The sequence below is a fragment of the Protopterus annectens genome, chromosome 1.part1 (assembly GCF_019279795.1).
Source record: "Protopterus annectens isolate FY-2018-M chromosome 1.part1, PAN1.0, whole genome shotgun sequence".
Lineage (NCBI taxonomy): Eukaryota > Metazoa > Chordata > Ceratodontiformes > Protopteridae > Protopterus > Protopterus annectens.
The window spans coordinates 311,260,581-311,285,689 of NC_056726.1; the positions used below are offsets into that span (position 1 = coordinate 311,260,581).

The following is a 25,109-nucleotide window of genomic DNA, read 5'->3' on the forward strand; positions in this document are numbered from 1 at the left end:
GATGTCGGATACTTAAGCATGATGACTTTACCTTCTAGGAGGTCCATGCTGCAACAGGTTAACAGAGTCAGACGGAGGAAGACCTTAACCTATAAGTTTGTGGCTGGAAACATTTAGTGCTGTGGATACAACTAAATGTCCATTAAAACAGGGCACGTTAATACAAGCTCGGAAGGCAGACATCCATACTAATACCCATGTATTGGTGTTTACTACGAAGGAAAATCGGCAAGATCTTTGCAGTACATAGATATGGTTCATGGATGGTATATTCCTTAAAACAGGAAGACTGTGTAGGCAATTGTATACCATTCATGGGTTGATAACATTCGGGGAGTCCACTAAATGTGCATCACTAGTGTTCTTAATGTTAAAGAAGTCCTATAAGGCATATAACTTTGGGAATGTGTGCATGAGTTATTGTTCTCAATTCTGTTAAAATATACAGTGAAATATATTCTGACAGACTTCGTGTTGGCTGCCATTAAGAGTATTGGGCATAATTTCACTTCTGTGAACAGCATGGGATGTTTCTTCTATTTTACACAAGCACTGTGGAGAACGGTACAGTCACTTGGGTTAGCTAGTGTGTATGGAAAAAATGTTGCATTGCAGTTAGATGTCAAATGACTAATTGCCCTTGCCTTTCTAAATGTAGAGGATGTAGTAGAAGCATTTAAGTGCATTAGTGAAACTTTTGGCCCTGATGCTAAGAAGTTACTGCTATACTTCTCAGAAGTTTATGTCCTAGGTCATCCTAGAAAGCAACAGACAAGAACTACTGGTGTTAGTCGATTCCCTCCGATGTTTCCAGTTGAGTTCTGGAATGTACATTCCCTGAACCAACTGTCACTACCCAGAATACAGAATTATGTCAAGGGATGGCATAGGCGTCTTCGATGCCTGCTAGGTAGACTCATTGCCGGCATACCATCTGTAATCAACGTACGTGTTAGGAAGCAAAACAGGGTTGATGACATGCGGTTATTCATGAGATCAGGTTGTCCTTAGTCACCCAAGAAGAATAAATACATTGAAAGTCAACAGAAATTGCAGGCTGTCATACGAAACAGGTCAGAGTATACTGCCGTGGAATTTAATGCAGTAGCTATGCTTTTAACAGTCTAGAGTAGCAATGACGGTGGTAAAGCACACAACGTGATGCAAATACTTGGATTTAGTTTCTTTGCTGCTTAGTTTAACATATATATTTGGTAGTACACTTTAATAAATATTCATGTATATGTTTTGAAGTGTATTTTCATGTGGCGTATGGGTTGTGTTATGCAGTGTGTCACAGGTGTAGTAGTGGTTGTGTGTTATTTTTATTATTTCGGGTAGTACGGCTGTAAAGCTGGACAACCATTGCTATTCGGAGTTCCGTTTTTGGATGTTTTGAGTTTTCAGACTTACTTTTCAGAGTTTGAAGTTCGATATTTCCATATTTGAACTTATCACAGTTCGACTATATGATCTAGACCCATTTTTTCTGTCTTTGCCTGCTTTTTTCAGACTGCTTAGACGTTTTACTTGATCCCACTGTAACTTTTGTAATGTCAGGTGTCTGCTCCATTGGAGTAGATGCAGCCAAGGTGACCAGAGCTCTGTTAACATCTCAGGTGTTTGCTCAAGCTGGTGGGAGAAGGAGAGGTGTGAAATGGCTGTGGCTACCCGCTTCTTGGAGGGTGGCACAGGCCATTTCAGGTCAAATAAAGTTCAATATTTTCCACATGGAGGCCATATAAATGTTTACAGTGTGCTCTCTATAGGAAGCAAGGTCATTTGTGGAAGTCTGTGTCAGTCCCATGTTGTGCTTACTGCACATCCTTCTGCAGAAATGGTCATTGAGTGTGCATGAGGGGTTATGGACCTAACAGGAAAACCAGCTAATGGTTATCCAATGGCAGATGGTCAGCAGACAGCAGGGGAAACGAGAAGTTTAAAAAAAATTGCAGTTTTTGGCCAGTAAAAAGGCTACGTAAACCCTCTTTTAATATGCTTTATTTTCAGAATACTTAGAGTTGTATTATGGGGTGTGACCAGAAATTATGTACAGTACATTTTAGTGATGGTCAGATGCTGAAACCTCTACCCTCTAGTAGGAATCCACTATGTGCAAGAGTTCATTGTCCTAGTAAATTGGATCTGGAGCTCTGTCGACTCTCTTGTAGTCTTCAAGGCAATATGTTATCCAAGATGTGTGTATTATACAGAGCTATATGGTAATTCAGTGATACTTTAAAGATGCACACCTCGGCCCTGTAATAGTAGTTGATATCCCCCTAGGAAGTCTTCCTCCTGAATGACCACTAAATTTATTAAAATAATTAGAACAGTGCTTCTCTTTGAAGCTGTCTCCTTTAGTTTTTGCTAAGATTAGATATAGGCAGCCCCACACTGTAGTATCACTGTGTCATTTAACTTTAGATGTCTGACCCATACAGTTAACTCTCAAATACTCCTACCTGTACATCCTTGATAGTTTTCCATTTCCCATGTATCATTAGTTTATATATATAATGTATATATGTATACACATATACATACATCTCTGTCTCTCTATAGATATACACACACACATAAATACATGTGTGTGTGTATGTATATACACACACACACACACACACACACCTATGTAAAGCAAAGGACAAACCATTCAGTAAAAACTGCAAGAAAAACACAGATAAACAATTTTCACTGTGATTCCTTAAACATCCTGTAGTGGAGGCCCATGGGATATATGCAAACGACCTTGAGCTGCATGGCTTCTGAATGTTTGTGCCTTTTTTTTTTTGTTTACCATTTAAGACTTTATGGTTACATTCCAGCCAATAAAGAATACAGAATTCGCATTCTTCTTAGACTGTGGAATACTGATATAATAAAGCTTTTCCCTGGATTGATATGCTTTGCATAGATTTAAAATGTGCATGATGTTGTAACTGAATCAGAGGCCATCTGTCTCTTGGGAAATGATTTCCGACAACTTGCTTACAGCAGAACTTGATTTAAATCACAGGTGAAGATTAGCTCATTGGAACAGCATCGAGACCAACGTGTTAAGGTGTTTGGCTGGGTCCACAGGCTGCGAAGGCAAGGTGAGTTGACATTTTATTAAGGACATTCTTACACACATTGTATTCGTTTGACCTAATAACTTGCCCCTACAAAGGCTGCATTGGTTTGAGACTTGGTGGGAAAAGGGAAAGAAAAATAATTGCATTACACAACATTAAAAGTAAATGTAACTGGAGAAGAATAATTAGCAGTACTATTGCAGATTGTATTGTAACAACTTGTTGGAAACCCTTGATAGATCCATGTCGTAGTTTGTGTCCCCTCTAAGCAGGAGTTTATTAAGGGAGGCATTATGTGCTGTACAGGAGTGCCACAAGGATCTGTGAGAAGGTTTCTTAATGGAATTAAGTTTTTTTGGTGGTGATGCCAGCCTCTTTGAACAGATGTTCTTCGTGTTTCACGGTTACAGTCATTACATTTGGGTAATCTGCTGGCAGGTTGCTCTCAGTTGGCCTGATTAACAAAGTCTTGGGTCCTGCTTCCATGACGTCAAGTTGTAAGGGGGATAAAACATGCATCCGATGTCAGTCTTTCTTGCCGTGCGGTGCCTGAAGCAGAAGCATTTCGCAAGTGCCGGTTGGCCAACTCCTGAAATTTTTGTTTTCGAGTTTCAGAACCGAAGTCTTCAACTTAAAGCCAAGTACCCCGTTGGGGAAACTTTTTCTTGCTCCTTACCAATGTCAGTAAAAGTTAATAATTGCATTACTTGTGGAAAGCAAATACCTCACAAAGATTTTCGTTTGTACTGTATTTCTTGCCTAGGCCCTGACCACGACGTACCTTGCTGTCTGTTTTGTGCTTTAATCAGCGCACTATCATTCGGTACATTTTTGCCTCTAAATATTTTGGTTCTCGTCTTAATTATCCAGAAATGTCGTCTATTAGCCATCCGACTACTGGAATTCCGAAAAAACGCCAAGATAGACAGACACAGGCCGCCGAAGTCCAAAACCGCCGACTATGCTTCTCCTAAGCCAGTCGCCAGTACTCAGCAAGGCGCTTTCGCAGCCCCTGATACCCGCTACTTCTGATTCGCAGGCCTCTACTGAGACCCATTCGGAGTCCAGTATGCCGTGAGATGCTTCATCATGTCTTGGATGGGTCCGGCGCCGCTGTGCAGGCACTGGCTTCTGAGGGTGTATTCATGCCAACAGACATGCATATTAAATCGACTCCATCTTCATTACTAAGGCCTAAATCTCGATCTATGTCCAAAAAAATGACGCCCAGGCCACATGTTCAGGCCCCTATGCCTAAAAAACAAATGATCCAAATGGCTGAAGTTCTAATTACTCTAATCAGGGGTAGTCAAACCCCCCCCCCCAAGGGGCCTAGGCCCGCGTTTGATTATGAATCTTCTGATCAGGATTCTGTTTCTTCTGATTCTTCTAATGACCTGGATTTGTCCATACCTACTTATGAGGATTCTGATGCAGAGGATTCCATTCCCTCTGCTTCCCCTCCTGAGGATTTTTCTTTTGCGGAAACTTTACATACCTTAAGGGAGCATTTCCATTGGGAAAGTCAGGAATTTTCTGATTCAAAAAAGAGGCGTAGGGATTTCCTTCTACCTCAGCATAGGCCTTTGGCTATACCTCCTGTACTAGACATTGTTGATGTGTTTTCTGAATCCAGTATGGCCCTTGATTCCCTGCCTCCAGCTCCTAGTAAACCTGACAGATACTACAGGGTTCCTGAGTTCCACATGTTCCTTTTCAAAAATCCTGTTGCTGATCCAGAAACCATTTCTCAGGGCCCCAGGGGTATTAAGGCTTCTACTGCTAAAAATCCTACCCCTTCTGATAGAGACCCAAGGGTGCTGGATAGTTGGGGTAAGGAGGTTTATACTTCTGCAACCTGGGCAATCAGGGCTTTAAACTGCCAATTTCATATGTTAAAATATCAACGGCATATTATTGGACTGCTTAAACAGAAAATGATGATGATTCCTGACTTTGTGGAAAGTAAAGATTTACAGGATTTATTGCATTCTGCTGAACATGTTGGAAAACATACTTTGCAATGTGGTTTTGATTCGTTAGAGGCCTCCTGCAGGGCTGCTGTTACTGGGTCTGTGCTTAAAAGGCATGCTTGGCTTAAGGAGCAATCTTTGCCTGATCATGTTAAAGCAAAATTGTTGGGTGCTCCTTTAAATCAGGATCGCCTGTTTGGCAGTAAGGCTGAAGAAGTTCTAAAAAAGATGGAAAATAAAGCTAATCTATGCAAACTGTTAAAGATTTCTTGCAAGTGCGACCTCCAAGATTTTGTAGGCACTGGCCTACTAAGAATTGGTATTTTCCAGCTCCTTCAGATCCTCTCAAGCCAAATCCAGACACCCCAAATGCACCAGGTTTCAGTCCCAGGGGACTCTCAGAACTAAGCAATGGGGGGGGGGGCTCCACCTCCAAATCTGGAAATAAGGCACCCCCCTATGGTAAACAGTCTCAATGACTTCCTTTTAAAATTACCAAGCACTTGCCTTTCAGCCGCCCCTTTGGGGGGAAAGATTGCTCTTTATGCAAAGAACTGGGAACTCATAACCCAGGACAAATGGGTTTTAAATATAGTGTCCCAGGGATACAGATTTCATTTCCACACGTTGCCAACCCCAAATGGGTGGCCAGACCTGCCCCCAAATCAGTGGGCAGAGGCCCAAAAACAAGTTCTTTCCCTCTTAAACATGGGGGCTATTCAACGCGTACCAGAAGAGGAAAAGGGACAAGGTTTCTATTCCAGGCTTTTTCTGGTACCCAGAAAAGACCAATCATGGCGTCCAATTCTGGACCTATCTACTCTAAACACCTTTCTGGACATTCCAAAATTCAAGATGCTGACTCTTCACCAGTTACTTCCTATGCTAGGCAAAGATGCCTGGTTGGCAACTCTAGATTTAAAAGAAGCATACCTGCACATCCCAATCGGGGAATCTTGCAGAAGATGCCTACGCTTCAAAACAGGCTACTTGCATTATCAGTTCTCTGCACTGCCCTTTGGCTTGTCTACTGCGCCCAGGGTATTCACAAAGTGCCTGGCTCCAGTTACTGTATTTTGCAGGCAAAGAAATATTCAAATATATCCATACCTGGATGATTGTCTAATTCGGGCAGAAAACCAGGGCATACTTCTAAATCATATGGCATTTGTAAAAAGGGTTCTAACTTGTCTGGGGTACACCATAAACTAAAAGAAATCACAACTGGTATCCTCTCAACAGATTACATTCCTGGCTGCAAGCTTGAATACAACTGCTCAGATGGCTTTCTTCATGCCAGAGAAGCAAATTCATTTGGTAACTTACTTCAAACAAGTGGCCACAAAAACCATGCTATCTGCAAGACAAATACTGCAAGCCTTGGGGTTCATGGCCTCCTGCATTCTTCTAATTCCATATGCAAGACTGCATATGAGGAAACTAGAGTGGTACTTAAAAAGTCTGTGGAGTCAACATTCACAGCCTGGAAACCGTGATTCCTATCATACCTTCACTATGCCTGGAATTCCTATGGTGGACAGAGGCCTGCCACCAAAACAACAAAACAAGGGACTGCCATTCACACTACCCCCCCTGCCGCCCAAACACTTACTACAGATGCATCAGATTACGCATGGGGGGGCTCACCTGGCAGGGAAGTGCCTTCAGGGCAAATGGAACCCAAATCAAATGCACCTACATATTAATCAAAAAGAAATGTTAGCTGTACAGAATGTTCTGACAGTTTTCAAGGACTACATTCTTCCAGGACAACTAATGGTAAAGACTGACAACACACGGTTATGTGGTACATAAATAAGCAGGGGGGTACACATTCTTCCCCCTCTGCAGACTAGGGGTACACATTCTTACCCCCTCTGCAGACTAGCCATGGCATTGTGGAACACAGCCTTGAGCTACCAAGTGCACCTACAAGCTCAATTCCTGCCAGGAAAATTGAATACACTGGCAGATGGACTAAGCAGAAATCTCATGGACCCACACGAGTGGAAACTGGAACTACAAATTTTCAGCATGTTGACAAGCAAATGGGGAAGCCCAGACACAGATCAATTTGCCCCCCCCCCCCCCAGAACTACCAGATGGACAAGTTTTGCACAAGGACGCCCCACAAACAAGCCTGGAAAGTGGATGCTCTGTCCTTCACCTGGAAAAACCTTTCGGTCTGCGCCTTTCCCGCTCTGCCTCTGCTCTCCAAAGTTTTGCTAAAAGTCAAACAGGACAAACCAAGAATGATTTTGATTGCTCCAGACTGGCCACGCCAACACTGGTACCCACTCCTGCGCAGTGTGTCGCAAATATCTCCATGGCACCTGCCTCAGTCCCCTTCCTTACTGTCTCAGCAGGAGAACCAAATTCTGCACCCTCAGCTTCCAACATTGAATCTTGCAGCCTGGCTAATCACTTAAATTCACCCTCATCAGCCCTCAGCAAAGCTGTGATGGATGTAATCTTGGAGGCGAGAAGACCTAGTACTAGAATATCTTATGCTGACAAATAGAAAAGATTCTGTACCTGGAGCCAATCTTTAGGGATGAGCACAGCAGTGACCAATTTACCTCAGATTTTGCAATACTTAACTGAGATGCTTCACAACGTCCTGTCTTTTTCCTCTATTAAAATCCATGCTTTGCTATTTCAGCTCACTATAACACAGATCCACCCCTCTTCTCTCATCCCTTCCTCAAACAGTATCTCAGAAGGGCAAAGAACTTGAGACCACCCAGGAGAGCTCCTACCCCTGCCTGGGACCTTAACTTTGTTTTGGAGAAGCTCACTCTACCTCCTTTCGAGCCAGCTGCTACTGCAGACTTAAAATTTCTTTCTTGGAAAACAGCCTTTCTTTTAGCAATCACTTCAGCTAGAAGGATATATGAATTTCAGGCCCTTATGGCAGTGGAGCCTTTCCTCATCTTTCATGTGGACAGGGTATCTCTGAGGACCAATCTATCCTTCGTTCCCAAGGTGGTTTCCAGTGTGGCTCTTAATCAGTCCATTGATTTGCCAACCTTTTTTTTTTCCCAATCCACAGAACAAAGGGGAACAGATTCTGCATTCCTTGGATGTGCATAGACAACTTAGATTCTACTTGAACAGGACTAAATCTCAAAGAAAATCTGAACAATTGCTGGTAGCATTTGCTGCAGGGGCAGAGGGGAAAGCTATTTCAAAAACCATTTCTAAATGGATAAGCCATTGCATTCATTTCTGCTATAAGCACCATGGAAAACCTATCCCCCGGGGATAAGGTCTCACTCCATCAGGGCTGCATCTACTTGTGCAGCCTTTCTCAGAGGTGTTCTTACCAGGGATATTCTAGAAGCTGCTACCTGGAGTTCTGTACATATTTTCACCAAGCATTATCATGTACCAGTTTTCTCTAAATCCAGGGCTGGCTTTGCCACTGCTGTCTTGCAGGGCCTTATAGCTGGCCCCCTAATGCTGTATAAACTCCTCCTCCCAACCATAGCTTTGGGAATCCACCCAAATGTAATGACTGCAACAGTGAAACACAAAGAACATAGTACAGTTGTCTACACTTACCATAAATGTAGATGTTGGAGTGTATTCACTGTTTCAGTCCTGGTTACCCTCCCTCCAACCCCCTACTTTTCTCTGGCTATACCTCTACTTTCTTTTATTATGCTTAAAAGCCTTTTTGGTGTATTTGCTTTTGGTTGGAGGTATTTTTTTGTGTTTTTTTAATTTTATTTGCTCCCCATTAAGGGGGCACCTGACATCTGGGGCAAGAAAAACTAACGTAATGGCGTCGGATGTATGTTTTATACCCCTGAGGACTTGATGTCATGGAAGAAGGGACAGCAACCGACGTAGGACCCAAGACTTTGTTAATCAGGCCGACTGAGGGCAACCTGCCAGCAGATTACCCAAATCTAATGACTGCAACAGTGAATGCACTCTAACATCTGCATTTATGGTAAGTGTACACAACTGTACTTTCTCCTTGCTTACCGGAGCAGGCTCAAACATTTCACAACTGTGTGCCTCATGCATTGTCATGTGCAGTGGTATATGGCAAATAGAATTACAGATGAGTGAATTTATGCATTTTATATGGAGTATTTGTCATTGACGAATGCTGATCAGATAGAGCAGGAAAAAAAGTTATTTAACACTGTTCAGAATAACTAGAAGACTAAAAAACATACATACTGAGCTGAGCAGAGGAGGGGCATTGACCACAACTCTGATCTGTAATATATAACAATAAGTAGCCTGTTTTTTGCTTATTTTTGCTAGTCATTGATTATCCTAGCCATTTGTAGCACTTTTTTATTGTCTGCTGCATACTTTACTGCATTTTATTGCTGTAAACTAGTCTGCACGGTTGTACTAATTGTCTGCCTTACAGGGCCTGATGAGGTTTTTACTGTCGCACTGTTTGTAAAGCTTTTTTAGCTAGTTTCACTGTGTGAAAGGTATTAACTGGATATTTTCACCATTTGTTAATCTGTTTGTTCTGATTTCCTGCCAAGGAGTGTATCCTATCACTGATTTGTTTGCAGTTAAAAGCATTCTCTAGAGACTCCTTGCTCCATTATCTGTTTAAAAACTTTCATTTAGTGGCTCATTGCTGTTTTTCTGATGTGATAAACTTTTCTGTAGTGTTTTCTGCCTAAAATAGTGTAGCTAGTAGCTGTAGTATTCCCTACCATCCCTCCCTGTTGGTGTCTTGTTCTTATACTTGGTGGCTTTGCAGTTGCCCGCCCCTACTGTAAATTTGATCTGGGACACTCCTCCCAATCTAGTGTCATTAGCGCATTCTATCTAATACAGAGAGAACATTTGAGAAGGCCAACCCACTTAGTTTCTTAACCTTGAATTATCTTCTGTTCCTCCTTTCTCCCTTTCCACGTTACAACAAAAACAAAACAAAAAAACAGTTTGTTAAAATCCCATTGCTAGAATCTCCTTGTATTCTGACTGAGTGTACTTCTCAAACAATCTGGAATATAGAGCTGATAAGTATATTTTTGGCACTTTTTAACTGTTCAGAGTTCTGCACAGTCTTAAGTTTTGCTTGACTGAATTATTTATGTATTTGCTGGCATTGTTTTCTGATAATCTAAGTGCCTCCATTTTGATTTTTTCCTAATTTACTGCTTTCTGCACTTGTTTTTAGTCACATTTTAATTTAATTGCATTTATTTAAACTGCATTTGCTTTAATATTGCTACACACTCGTGTGCTAACTTGCACTGCATTTGAATTGCTTTTACTGCTCTTTTAGCTGCTTTTCTGTATATATATATATATATAAAAGGTTCTAAACTTGTTTCCCACCTTTTCTGTAATTAGTGTAGTCCAGATACATATTTGCTGTATTCAGGACTGTTTGTAAGCTTCTGAGCACCCTCAAGCCTTTCTGTGTTGGAGGGAAGCCTTCTAGCTTATCAATGGGAATGGTAAGCACTAGGTAGCCTATCCACCACAAGAAGAGTGGTTTCTGGACCAGAAATTGTAGTTTATTGGCTGTTTGGGCAGCTTTTCCATCTTTTCAACTTTCTGGTTTAAAAGCCCGTGTTTGTGCTAGTTTCCCGCCTTTCCTGTAACTAGTCTAGTCTAGATACAGATTTACTGTATCCAGGACTGTTTGTAAGCTTCTGAGCCCCCCTCCCAAGCCGTTCTGTATTGGAGGGAAGCCTTCTAGCCTATCTACCACAAGAGTTGTTGTTCCTGGCCCAGAAAATGTAGTTTATTGCCCATTTGGGCAGTTTTTCCATCCCTTTCAACTTTCTGGCTTAAAATCTGTGGGAGTGTAGTCTAATGGTTAAGGTGTTTGCCTTACAAGCACAAGGTGCAAGGTTTGAGTCTCACAAGGGATAATTGGCTAGGCTTAAAATGGATCGCAAGGGCTTAGTAGTAACCTATGAACCTAATCTCGCTTTTGCGTGAGTTTGTGCTTGATTAAGCTCCGCTCAGCAGCGCCAAGCTGAGGTAAACTATTATTGGTGCCAGAAAGTCTGCTCTTCAGTTTTTCCCTTGTATCTTGCTAGTTCTTTCTCTCTTGCACTTCAGATGGCCTAATCACTTTGCACTTCAACAGGTTTTTGTAGCAATTATTATAGCACACCTGAGTGCCATCAGCACTAGTCGTGCTTCATGAAAATAGCTCCAGTACTTAGTAGTTATGACCACCCCTCCTGGCATGATTAAAGGGAAGTTTCCTGTGCTTTCTCCTATTAACCTGGTGAACTTAGGCATTCTGAGGCAGTGTAGCAACTGCCTCATGTACACATACAATCCTCTCCTCTTGCCTCCCAACACTCAGACTTGTGAGAGATGCACTTATATCACCAAACTGGAAGCTATGAGCTCTCCATCTAAGACCGGACTAAATGGTCTAAAGGAGAAGACCAACACCTGCACCACACCACATGGAACACACAGCCCTCCAAAACACCCACTGTCACAGCTCTCACATAACCACCTTCAGAGAGGCTCTCAATAGAAATTTACTCAAACAACAGAGACCTCCAAGACAGAAGCACAGTCGACCACCACAACACAGCACAAAGCATAGGACCTGTAGCTCACCTCCACAGTGTGCCCCTCAACCTAAGCCCCTAAGGCTAAACACCTTGCCCAATACACTAATCATAGTTCCCGTCTGCATGGGTGTCATGAAGTTTGTCACTTCTGACTTGAGTAGCATGAAGTTGGCTTTGGAGAAGTTTTTTTATGGAGGTTTCCTTATTGGGGGGTGGGATGTGGATGTTAAGGGTGATTAGCTTATGGTCAGACCTGACTAACGAGGGGGTTGACCATAGGTGTGGAGCATCGATTTCCATGTTGGTAATGACCATGTCTAGGATATTGGAGCCCCTGGTGGGACTATGGATTAGTTGATCCAGGGTGTTGGAATTTATGAATTCCAAGAACAGTTGGGCAAAGGTGTTGGCACACGAGTAGTTTTCCCAGTTAATGGCAGGGTAGTTAAAATCACCCAGTATTACGGTGTTTGGTTGTATCTTAATATTTTCCAGTATGTTTAGAAAGGTGTAGTGAGAATCTTGGGGCATGGTGGGGGATCTGTAGCAAGCTACAATTTGGATTGCAGTCTTACCTAGTGTTAGTTGCACCTGGAGAATTTCAGACGGTGGTGTGAATATCCTTGGTGAATATGGACACTCCTCCACCTTTAGTGTTTCGGTCCTGGTTTGGTGGCTGAAAAGTGTGGTACGAGTTGTAGCCTGGTATTGTAGTGGTGCTCTCAAGAGCCTTGAACCAGATCTCAGTTACTGCACAGATGTCGATGTTCTCCATTTTTAGGAGTGCCTCGAGAGAGTGCATTTTGAGGTTTAGACTTGTAGCATTACCTTCAGATTTTGCATGCTTGTACCTGTTACGGTGGTGGTTTTGTCTTTTGAACTTTGCCTAAAAAAGGCACTATAAGGGTGGCAAGAGCCTTAGCCAGTAACCTGAATCCCAGGGGCGACAAGTGCAGACCATCTCTGGCAAAGCATCGTGGTTTGTCGATCATGTCGTCCCAGGCAGACAGATACTGAAGAAGCTTAGCCAATTGTTGAAGTCAGTCATTTTGACTCTGTCATTGTCCATGTGGGTGTGAATAACCTGAGATGCACCTCCCTGGACTACATGAAAAGAGACATGGAGTTCTGGGATTATATGGCCCAGGCAGGTATGACACTAGCCCTGAGCAATATCCTATCGTCACACAGAATGATACTGTAGTACAAATAAAAAATGATTGACTTCAACAATTGGCTAAGTTTCTGGTGTCATTCTAAGGGGATCCAGTATCTGTCTGCTTGAGATGACAGGACTGACAGGCCGTGATGCTTTGCCAGAGATGGCCTGCATCTACCACCCCTGGGTTTCCAGTTACTGGCTAAGCCTCTTGCAATCCCTATAGTACCTTTTTAGGCGGTGTTCCTAAGACCAAATTACCACCGCAACAGCTATAAATAAATGCAATCTGAGGGTCATGCTGCTCAATGCTAGAAGTCTAAATCTCAAGATGCACTTGCTTGAAGCACTCTTCAAAATGGAGAACATTGACATTTGTGTTGTAATGGAGACCTGGTTTAAAGCAGCAGAAGGCATCACTGTGCTACCACGCTATAATTCATTCCACACCTTTTGGCCCCGTAACATGGACTGAAGCTCCAAAGGTGGTGTTGGTGTCTTCATATTCATAAAGGATATGCACACCTCCAGACTAGTAGCCCAGCATAACACATCTGTGATACTTCATGTACAACTAACGTTGAGTAAGACTGCAATCCAGTTCAAAGGGGATCCAATGCCTGTTAGCCTGGGATGATATGCTCGACAAGCCACGATGCTTCGCTAAGGACGGCTTGCACCTGTCACCCCTGGGCTTTCGGATATTGGCAAAGGCTCTTGCTACCCCCATAGTGCCTTTTTTAGGCAAGGCTCAAAAGACAAACCCACCTCCATAGGTATCACAAGGGATAAGAAACTAAGAGTAATGCTACTCAACGCCAGAAGTCTAAACCTCAAGATGCACGCACTCAAAACTCTCCTTAGCATGGAGAACATCGATATCTGTGCAGTAACAGAAACCTGGTTCAGGGCTCCCAAGAGCACCCCAGCACTACCAGGTTATACCTCATACCATGCTTTTCGGCCCCAAAACTTGAACCGAACTACAAAAGGAGGGGGAGTATCAATATTTATCAAAGATACCCACACCTCCAGGTTGGCACAGCACGAAGCATCAGAGACTATCCATGTGCAACTAACAGTGGGTAAAACTGCCTTCCAGTTTATAGCCTGCTACAGACCACCCTTCCAAACCCAGGAACCCCACTCGGCCTTACTGAGAACACTGGAAAATATGAAGGTCTTTCCAAACACCATTATATTGGGCGACGTCAACTACCCAAACATAGACTGGGAGCATTACTCTAGCTCCAACACCCTAGTCCAAAGGTTCCTAGAATTCATAAACTCAAATGCTATGGAAGAACTTGTTACCACTCCCACAAGAGGGGAAAACATACTGGACCTGATCATCACCAACATGGGGACTCTATGCTCCAGACCAGAAGTGTATCCCTCACTGGTAAGATCAGACCATAAACTAATCCAACTGGATATTCACATCCCGACCCCACCCCCTGCCCAGAAAACCACAGTGAAAAACTTCTCTAAAGCAAATTTCACACTCCTCAAAACCAAGGTGGAATCCTTCAAAGCCCCCGGGCCTGTGGAAAATACGGCCCAGACCGCAGAATCCTTTATAAATGCATTCTATGAACACCTTCAGGAATGCATGGATCATGCAATCCCAAATAAAACCAAGACCCAATCCTCCAAAGGCAGACGTCCTGTCTGGTGGATCCCAGCCATAAACAAACTATACAATAGAAGGAGGAAGCTACTACATGATAGAGCAAAATCCCAAAAGGGAAGGCATCTCTGATCAATATTAGCAAAAACTACGGGCACTCATAAAATCGTCTAATGCCAGCTACGAGAAAAATTGCACAGGACACTAAGGATAATCACAAGGCTTTCTTTAGTTATGTTAGGAACCTGGGTGGGAATTCCCAGAAATGCTCAGAATTAGTCCAAAATGACAAAAAATACACTGAACCCGCAGACATTGCCAACATCCTAGCTGACAGGTTCAGCGCAAACCCCCCCCCCCCACCACCACCACCACCAAAAGGGCAAATATCTATCCCAGCAGAGTGCTGCCCCCCTGACATCTCAGATGCGCAGGTAAGAGCCGCCCTATCCAAAGCAAAAAACACAGCATCAATGGGACCAGACGGTGTCCCGGGCTGCGTCCTACATGAACTCCAAGAAGAGCTAAACCCAAACATAAAACTACTGATCTGAAGTAGGAGATTCATTTGTCTGCAACCTGTGGGTTATGGATCCGATATCGGATCCGAACCGGCATGGTTTACCAGCTATGGATCCAAGCTCTCAGCTCCTCCCCTCACCCATAATGCCCTGCTCTACCCTCATGACCTCAGATCTCGTTTGCCGCGCATGGTGACCGGATTGTTTCTCAAGCTAAGTGCTAGTTTTCAGTGTTTAAATTGCAAAATTTAAGATTTTTTATTGGTTATTTGTGTGAAAGTGTAGGTTTCCCCTTTAGTATATTTACTTTTTTTAGAGTTTAATCTAAAAGTTATATCCCTCCCCTCGCTGTTAGCGTAGTGTGTGTGTGTTGGGCCTGTGAGTGATTTTGTGTTCTTTAGTTACTTTTTAGTTATAGTAACTACTGTTATAGATTTGGATGTCAGAGCAACCCAAGTCTATTTTTTCTAAATGCTCCGAGTGTGGCCATAAGCTTTCCCCAGCTGATGGCCACACTCGGTGTGTTAGATGCCTGGGGGTTGAACACCTCACATCTGGATGTTCCATTTGTGCAGGGTTCAACCCCAGGGCATTGAAGGAGCGGAGGTCCAAGCTTGTTTTGGCGGGCCTTTTACCGCCGGACTCGGCTCCGACCTCCGCTCCTTCGGAAGTAACCGTACCCACGGTTATTCCTTCTGCGGCGCCCCCTCCTCCTCCTGGGACTCTACCTCCCATTTCTGGTTCGGAGGAGAGGGATGCTAAGAAAAGGGACCGGAGGGAGAAGCACCATAAGCGGCGGGCCGAGACCTCTGTTTCAGCCCCGCCAGCCAAGCGGGCTTCTCCCCCGGCTCCGTTGTCGGCTCCATTGTCGGCTCGGTCTCCTCCTTCTCGGCTCCGGTCTCCAGTGTGTTTTTCACTGGGACCTGAGGAGGAGGAGACCCGATCTCCGTCGAGGCTATCGAGGAGGCACTCCAGGCCTACCTCGGTAGCCTCTTCGAGATCTACGTATAGCCTTTCGGATGCTGATCTGGACCGGATGATGAGAAGGTTCATCCAGGCCCAGATGCAGATGGGAGTGCTCTTGCCTCCCCCCCCTCTGGGGGGGAGCTCAACACCCTTTTTCAAACCGATTGCTCCTTCTCCGACCCGCTACCCGGGCTCGGAGCAGCTGGAGCCGAGCAGCTTCGGAGCCGGGGGTGGGTCGGCCCCGATAGTACTTTGTACTTCGGATCCGACCCTGCCCTCGAGTGCATTGGATCCGACCTCTCGGAGCCTGGATCCGAGCCTCGGATCCGGGGGGATCAGTGCTCCTTCGGCACCGTCTGTGTCGGAGCGCACTGTCCCTTCGGATCCGAGCGCTACGGCGCCGGCTCCGATCCACTCTTCGGATCCGAGGGGGAGCCGATTGTCGGATCCTTTGGTCGAGGTCGGCTCCCCTTCGGCGTTTGATGTAGTGGAGAGGGCCCTGTTGAGGGTCTCCGGACCCCCGGCACTTGTTTCGGCTCCGTCCCGCGCTCCCTCTGCACTGGGTCAGGCTTCCACCATCCGGCCCTTGGGACAGCCCGCTTCTGTGCCCCAAGCTGCCCCACTGGAACAGATGGCTGCTTGCGAGGAGTCCTCTGACAGCCCCCCAGAGGATGTTCCTCGCAAGCATACGTGCAAAAGGAGGCACATTGACTCCCCCGAGTCTCTCACGGAAGACACGGACTTGGAGGAAGGGGAAGGCTCCCCACGGTCACCCCCCTGAGGATGTCTCATTTGGGGACATCATGGAAATGCTCCGTATAAGGGGGGGGTGGTCTGCCCCCAAGTCTTCCTCGGACGAGTCCGTGTTCTTGGAGGCATTTGAAGCGGGCCCGTCTACCTCTTGGGTGTCCCCTCCTGCCGACCCCCTGGTGGACCTCATTACCACCAGGGCGTGGAAGGAACCGGACACCGTGGAGCCAATCCCTAAGAGGCCCGATAGGATCCTCAGCCCACCGTCCGACCGTGCCCATTGGAGTAAGGGGCCTCCGGTAGATGCCATGTTGACGGCGGCCACCAAGAGGAACTTGCTCAGGAGAGTCCCTCAGTCCATCCCCCGAGCAAGGAGTCTCGGATGATGGACCGCTTGGGGAAGCGGATGTTTAGTTCAGCGACCTTCTCGGTAAGGGCGCTGAACTACCTGGCACACGTCATTAGGATGCAGCGAGATCTCATTAAAGAATACGCTGCATCTCCCCTAGAGTCCATGTCGGAGGAGGACAAGATGCTGCACTCTACCCGCATGGCCACTCTTAGATCAGTTACTAATACCTCTATGCGGCTACTCTCCCATGCTATGGAAGGCGCCGCTAGAGCCGCAGGGGCAGGCCTAGTCACTAGACGTCAGGCCTGGCTCCGTCACTGCGATTTTTCTGAGCCCTTCAAAGCGTTTGCGAACGCCCCCTTTGATGGTTCTGCCCTCTTTGGCAAAACCGTTCGCGACACTTTGACACAGAGCGAGAAGGACGGGAAGACGCTGTCTGCCGTCGGAATCCGCTTCTCTGCACCCCAGAGGCCCTACTCTAGGAACCAAAAGGGTCAGAAGAAGATGTGGTTCCGGAAGTCGCAGCAATCCCAGCCTGCTCCGGACAACCAGTCCTTCCGTGGCAGAGGAGGACAGGGAGGACGCCGCCCTAGAGGCAGAGGGGCTCCCAGGAACTTCGGGTCCAGAGAACCTTTCTCTGAACGGCCCGCGCAGCAACCCTGAGGGGTTGCCCGGCTGCTCCACTCTGGAGGCAGTCTGGGGACGTTTTTCGGGGCACCTAGCGGCATGGGAGTCCATAACATCAGACCGCTGGGTTCTCCAAATCATATCCAGAGGATACAGCATCCCTTTTCTTCACTTACCAAAGTTGAAGTCCCTCCCAGACGTTCCACCCGGTCAACGGGAGGCCGCTTTGGCAGAAATTGGCCATCTGCTAAAGAAAAGAGCCATCCAGCCCGTCCCCCCAGACCAGATCGGATCAGGGTTCTACTCCAGGTTCTTTTTAGTGCCAAAAGACGGGGAACTAAGACCAATTCTAGACCTTTCTCTCTTGAATCTGGCAGTCCCCAAGGAAAAATTCCGAATGGTCACTTTGCAATCTATTCTCCCCCTTCTGGGAGAAAATCACTGGATGTGCTCTATAGACCTCAAAGATGCGTACTACCACATCCTGATGGACAGGCGCTCCAGGAGGTTCCTCCGCTTCCGGCTGGGAGCCAGTCACTACCAGTTCGGGTCCTTCCCTTTGGTCTCACCACAGCCCCCAGGGTGTTCACCAAAGTATTAGCAGTGGTAGCGGCCCACCTGAGGCTTCAGGGGGTACAGGTCTTCCCTACCTGGACGACTGGCTTCTTACCGCCCCAACAAGGCATCTACTACTATTGGCGCGAGACTCCTTTCTCCATCTTGCTCCCTTTCTGGGCATTACAATAAATACGAAGAAATCCAACCTGGCGCCCACACAGCTCTTGGATTTTATAGGGGCCAGGTTAGACACAAGGAGTTTAAAAGCCTTCCTCACTGCGGACAGAGTTCAAAATCTGCAGCTCCAGGTGTGGGCCATTCTCCACTCAAGTTCTGTTCCGGCGGAGTTGGTCCTGAGGGCTCTAGGGTCCATGGCGTCTGCTATAGCACTTCTTCCTCTTGCCAGGCTCAATATGCGCATCCTCCAGTGGACTCTCTTAGTACAATGGTCATACATTGCTCTCCCTATGCATCACCCCATTGCGATCAGCAAGGCTTGCAAGCGGTCCCTCCTGTGGTGGATTCACTCCCCGGATCTCCACGGAGGCCGCCCATTTTGTGCTTCTCCCCCTCTCGCCACGGTGACCACGGACGCCTCCGCCTTGGGTGGAGGGGCATTTTGGCCGGACCGTCCAAGGCACGTGGAGCGATTCAGAGACCTTTCTGCATATCAACGTTCTAGAGATGAGAGCAGTGCTCTTAGCGTTGCTAGCACTTCAGGACTTTCTTCCCTTGGGAACAATTGCGATTCAATCGGACAACATGTCGGTTGTCTGGTACATCAACAAGCAAGGGGAACGAGGTCTTACCCCTTTGTCGAGAAGCCATGAGAGTTTGGGAATGGGCAATCTTCACCAACCGCTTTCTAATAGCAACGCACATTCCGGGTCGGTCCAACATCCTGGCGGACAAGCTCAGTCGCACCATTCTGACCCCTTACGAGTGGTCTCTCAATTTTCAAGTAGCGGAACGCATATTCGCACGGTGGGGAACTCCTTCATGCGATCTTTTTGCCTCTCCCTCAAACACCAAGTGCGACAATTTTTTCGCTCTGATACCCCCTCCAGGAGGTTCTCCAAGAGACGCTCTGGTGCATGCTTGGCCACCCGGTCTTCTGTACGCTTATCCACCCTTGCCTCTGATGCTCCAAGTTCTTCAGAAAGCCTCTCGGGTGGGTTGCAGAATGATTGTCATTGCTCCGTTTTGGCCTCGACAGATCTGGTTCCCCTTTCTAAGGTCTCACTTGGTGAATCCTCCTTGGATTCTAGATCCCATTCCGGATCTGATATCCCACCCATCCTGCATATCTCCTCCGAACCTGGACAACCTGAAGCTGACTGCTTGGCTGCTCCAGTTCCACTCTTGATCAGGACTCCCGGTATTTCGTCCCCTGTTAAGGCTATCCTGGTGGCAGCTCATAAACCGTCCACTAGGAAAGTCTACCGCAGCAAGTGGAAGCGGTTTTCTTTGTGGGTGGAGCGGCAAGGCCTGAATCCCTTCACGGTTCCTCTCCCTTTAGTGCTGGACTTTCTAACCTCTCTTTTAACGATGGTGCCAGCAGTTCCACAGTCAAAGTACAACTGGCGGCAATTTCTCATTATCACATTGGTCATGACTCTAGTCCACTTATGTCAGCCAAGTTGTGTAAAATTTTCCTTAAAGGTACTTTCCTTCTCAGGCCCCCTGTGAAACAAGCGGTTCCTCCTTGGGACCTCTCCTTAGTTCTCCAGGCCTTGACCGCCCCCCCCCCCCTTCGAACCAGCGGCTATGGTGGATCTCAAATTCTTGTCTTTCAAGACGGCCTTTTTAGTAGCCATTACATCGGCCAAGAGAGTTTCAGAGCTCCAAGCATTATCAGCTAAACCTCCTTACTTGGTATTTCATCCGGACCGTGTTTACCTCAGGACCAACCCGTCCTTTCTTCCTAAAGTAGCTTCTGAAGCAAACATTAATCAATCCATTAACCTCCCTGTTTTCTTTCCTAAATATGAAAACAAAGGTGAATACAAGCTTCACTCCTTAGATGTTCACAGGCAACTTAGATTTTATCTAAACAGTTCGGCTGGTCATAGGCAATCCGACCAGTTGTTTATTTCCTTTGCTAAATTTAATTTGGGCAAGCCAATTTCTAAAGTTTCTCTGTCTCGCTGGATTTCACAGTGTATCTTATTGGCTTATCAAGCTTCAGGAAGGCCCGCACCGGAGGGTGTACGCGCCCATTCAACCCGGTCAGTATCTACCTCGGCAGCCTTTAAGGCTAGGATTCCTCTAGATGATATTTGTGCAGCAGCCACGTGGGCTTCATCTCATACTTTTATTTCCCACTATAAGTTGGATCTTGCATCTAGGGGTAGAGCATCATTTGGCTCCGGTGCTCGAATATCCTTCCATGATGGCCGCCCAAGATTCAGGTAGCTGGGGACTCTGTCCCACAGGTTGCAGACAAATGAATCTCCTACTTCAGATTTAGAAGTTATGTACTCACCATAACGTTCCATCTGAGTAGGTGTATTCATTTGTCTGCAACCATCCCGCCCTCCTATCCCCCTGGCCTTTCAGTTTCCTGCATATTATGTGTTACCCTTTACAGGGTGTTCTTGCTGTTGGCAAACTCGATCTGAGGTCATGAGGGTAGAGCAGGGCATTATGGGTGAGGGGAGGAGCTGAGAGCTTGGATCCATAGCTGGTAAACCATGCCGGTTTGGATCCGATATCGGATCCATAACCCACAGGTTGCAGACAAATGAATACACCTACTCAGATGGAACGTTATGGTGAGTACATAACTTCTAATTCAGTCTGAGCCTTACTACAGGATATGTACCCAAAGAGTGGCGTACAGCAACAGTGGTCCCTCTCCACAAAGGTGGTGCCTCAACGGACCCTGGAAACTATTGCCCCATAAGCCTGACTAGCTTGGTCTGCAAAGCTATGGAAAGGATTATCATGGACCTCATAAATAAAGATATTGGGGACCTACAGACACTGGATCCTACCCAGTTCAGCTTTAAGGGCAGATCCTGCCTCTTAAACCTGGTCGACTTCTTTGAAACAGTCACTAAGGCCATTGATGAAGGGAAGGTGGTCCACACAGCCTACCTGGACCTCGCAAAAGCCTTCGATACAATACCCCACTCGGGCATTATAGATAAGCTCACCAGCTTAAATATAAACCCCTATGTCACTAGATAGGTTGCAAACTGGCTCAAGGACAGAACCCACATGGTTAGAATTGCTGGAGCCATGTCAGACTCCAAACCAGTTACAAGTGGCGTCCCACAAGGCTCAGTCCTGGGACCTTTCTTGTTCGGTATATATTTCTCGGAGGTACAGGCCAACACGGAAGGACTGTGGCTAACCAAGTTCGCAGATGACTGCAAACTGGGCACTATATAATCGACTCTCCAGCCGACACAATCATCCTCCAAAAGGGCCTCATAGAAACAGACAACTGATGCCAGAGCCATGGCCTCAAGCTAAATGCCAAAAAGTGTATAGTCATCCCCTTTGGCAAAAACAAAGTGCCCACAAATTACCACATAGGTGGTAATCCATTAAGTACAGAAGAAGTAATTAGGGACCTGGGGACCCAAGTTGATAGCAATCTCTCATTTGACAACCACGTGGCCAGAGTGGTTAGAAAAACATTTTATATAGCCCACCTAATCATGAAGGGATTCACATGTAGATCAGGGGAGGTCATCGTGCCTCTTTACTCATCCCTCATCAGGCCCATAATTGAGTACAATGCCCCTTTTGGGATGTACCTTACCAAACACCTGCAGCAACTGGAAAGACCCCAAAAGTACCTCACCAAGAGGATCAAAGAGCTCAAACAGATGCCATATGCTGCCCGGTTAAAGAAACACCAACTCTACTCAGTGGCATACCGCCTGCTCAGAGGCGATCTGTGCCTGACGTATAAAGCCATGTCCAACCCGGAATTAAGGGACATGCTGCACCTCAAAAAATCCAAATCCCATCGAGCTATGCGCTCGAGAGACTTGAACCTCAGCTGTGAAATAAATAGGACATGCTGGAGGGACAGATTCATAACCCAGAGGCTCCCTTCACTCTGGAATAAAATCCCAGTCCAGATAAGGCAGAGTCCCTCATTGACTCTCTTCAAGAGGAATCTTGATGAGTGGTTGGGAGATCGTAGGTTTACCCCGGGTATCACTTCTGTGTCACTGTTAGACAGAGGCACAGTATACTAACCTCGAAAAAGGGCATAGCAAAATTAATTTAAAATGGGTGGCGAAAGCCAAACATACTCTGGCTAGGCTTATAAATGCCCTAGGGCAGATAGCCTAGTATGAACCTATAGCCTGCTAGAAGTCCCCAACCATGTCCCTTGACTCACTCCACGCTGCTAAGCACCCTGGAATTTATCAAGGTCCAAGCCAACACTCTCATACTAGAAGACTTCAACTACCCCTCCATCAATTGGGAAAGCTACTCAAGAGCCAATACACTGGCCCAACGCTTCCTAAAATTCATAGGTTGTTACTAGGCTATCGGCCCTAGGGCCTATACAAGCTTAGCCTTAACAATTCCCTGGATATTTCTTCCCACAATATTTACCTCCCTAGACCTTTGTCTAGCAGGGCGACTGATGTGATTGGTCTTCATTTCCAATGCCCTGGACCAGCTCATTCTGACTTCCACTAGAGGAACCAACATCCTTGACCTGGTTATTACTAACATGGGCGACCGTTGTTCTACACCAGTAGTCCAATCCCTCCCTGATCAGATCTGACCATCACCATGGAAATCCACATCTCACCCACACACACCCCACAAAGGTAACCACCTTGAAAAACTTCTCCAAAGCTGACTTTTGGACTCCTAAAAACAGAGGTGGCTAACTTCACGGCACCCCTACCAATGGAAAATAGCTGCATGACTGCCGAATCATAAACCAATGCACTGTAAGAACATGTACATAAATGCAGAAAAAGGAGGCACCAGACCACAGCTGTAAGTAGCATAAAACACTTTTAATCCAAAGACAGATATCAGGTGAGCGCTTTCGTGGACTAAGCCACTTCATCAGACAATGTAATGAAAAACCTTTCAAGTTTTGTACCCATCAGTTCAATTAATTATACTAATGCATAGCCCTTCCCTTCTGACTTAAAGTCAAACATAAATGCATGGAACTAGCCATACCAAACAGAACCAAGTCGCTTTCCTCCAAAACAAAAGGAAGCCAATCTGGTGGTCCTCTGCCATTAATATTCTCTACAATAGAAGGAAGAAACTGTTGCAGATAAAGGTGAAGTCCCAAGAGTGGAAAAACTCCATTATTAGCCTCTACATAAAGTTGAGATCCCTCATCAAATCCTCTAAAGCCAGCTATGAAGGCAGAATTGTAGCAGACACTAAAAGCAATCACAAAGCCTTCTTTAGTTGTATCAAGAACCTCCATGGCAGTACACAGATCTGCTCTGAGTTACTGCACAATGGTATCTCGTATATTGAGCCAACAGATATTGCCCACATACTGGCCGACTGATTCAGTGCCAACTTTACCCCCCCCCCCAAAAGACCACTCACAATACCGGAAGAATGCCAAGCACCCAGCATTACTGCAGCACAGGTTAAAGCTGCATTGTCCAAGGCCAAGAATACAGCTTCCATGGGATCCGATAATATCCCTGGCTGTGTTTTACATGAACTACAAAGCGAACTTGCACCACATCTGTGTGCCCTGCTCAGTCACAGCCTCACCTCAGGGTTTGTCCCTACCAAATGGTGCACTGCTACAGTCATCCCTCTCCATAAAGGGGGAGCAACTACAGACCCTGGGAATTATCACCCCATTAGTCTGAGTCAGATATGTAAAGTTATGGAGCGCGTCGTTATGGACCTGATTTAACAAAGATATAGAAAATTTCCTAACTCTGGACCCCATGCAGTTTGACTTTGTGAAAGGGAGATCATGCCTACTCAACCTGGTTGACTTTTTCAGTCAATCACCAGGGCTGTGGATGAAGGTAAAACAGTGCATACAGCCTACCTCGATCTGGCCAAGGCCTTTGATACAATTCCTCACTTGGGAATTATTGATAAACTCACCAAAGTAGGCATCAATCCCCTATATCACTAGGTGGGTTGCAAATTGGCAAACCGATACTACACACAGTGTGAAAGTAGTGAACTCCAAGTCAGACTGCCGACCAGTCATTAGTGGAGTCCTACATGGATCGGTCCTGGGTCCTCTGCTGTTTGGCATCTACTTCTCAGAAGTCCAGGCCAACACAAAGGGACTATGTATGACCAAGTTCACAGATGCTTGCAAGCTGGGAGCCGTTATTAACCCCCCAAGTGATGGAGACATCCTACAGAAAAGCCTCACTGAGACCAATGGCTTGTGTCAAAACCATGGCATTAAGCTTCACGCCAAAAAATGCATCATCCCCTTTAGTAAAAACCTCATTTCCCACTAATTACCACTTCTATGGGAGCCCACTGAACACTGAAAGCTTTAGAGATCTGGGGACGCAGGTTGACAGCAACCTCTCATTCGACCACCACATTGCCACTGAGGTCAGAAAGTCCTGTGTGGCACATCTCATTACCAAGGGTTTTGCATCCAGGAAGAAAAAGGTCATCGTCTCTTTCTACTTTTTCCTCATTAGACCAGTCATTGAGTATAATGTCCCATTTGGCATGTTCCTCACTAGACACCTGCAACAGCTGGAGAGGCCGCAAAAGTACACGGACAGACTCCAGCTATTCTCTCTCATATCGCCTACTTAGAGGCAATCTCTGCTTGACTTACAAAGAGATGCCTGACCCAGCTCTGTTAGAAATGCTACATCTAAAGAAATCCCAATCCCTCCGCACCACATGCTCCAGAGACCTTAGCCTCATTATCACAATCAACAGAACAGGCTGGAAGGACAGGTTCCTCACCCAGAGACTGCCCATGCTCTGAAATAGACTTCCCATACATGT

General features: G+C 46.0%; 1 protein-coding gene across 1 annotated transcript in view; it reads left to right on the plus strand.

The window, feature by feature from the left end:
- Positions 1–25,109, plus strand: part of NARS1 (asparaginyl-tRNA synthetase 1) — a 963,811-nt gene that overhangs the window by 155,182 nt on the left and 783,520 nt on the right. Inside the window, exon 6 of the mRNA XM_044087034.1 lies at positions 3,020–3,098. Within this exon, the coding sequence (XP_043942969.1) occupies positions 3,020–3,098 (79 nt within the window). The remainder of the gene's footprint in view (positions 1–3,019; positions 3,099–25,109) is intronic.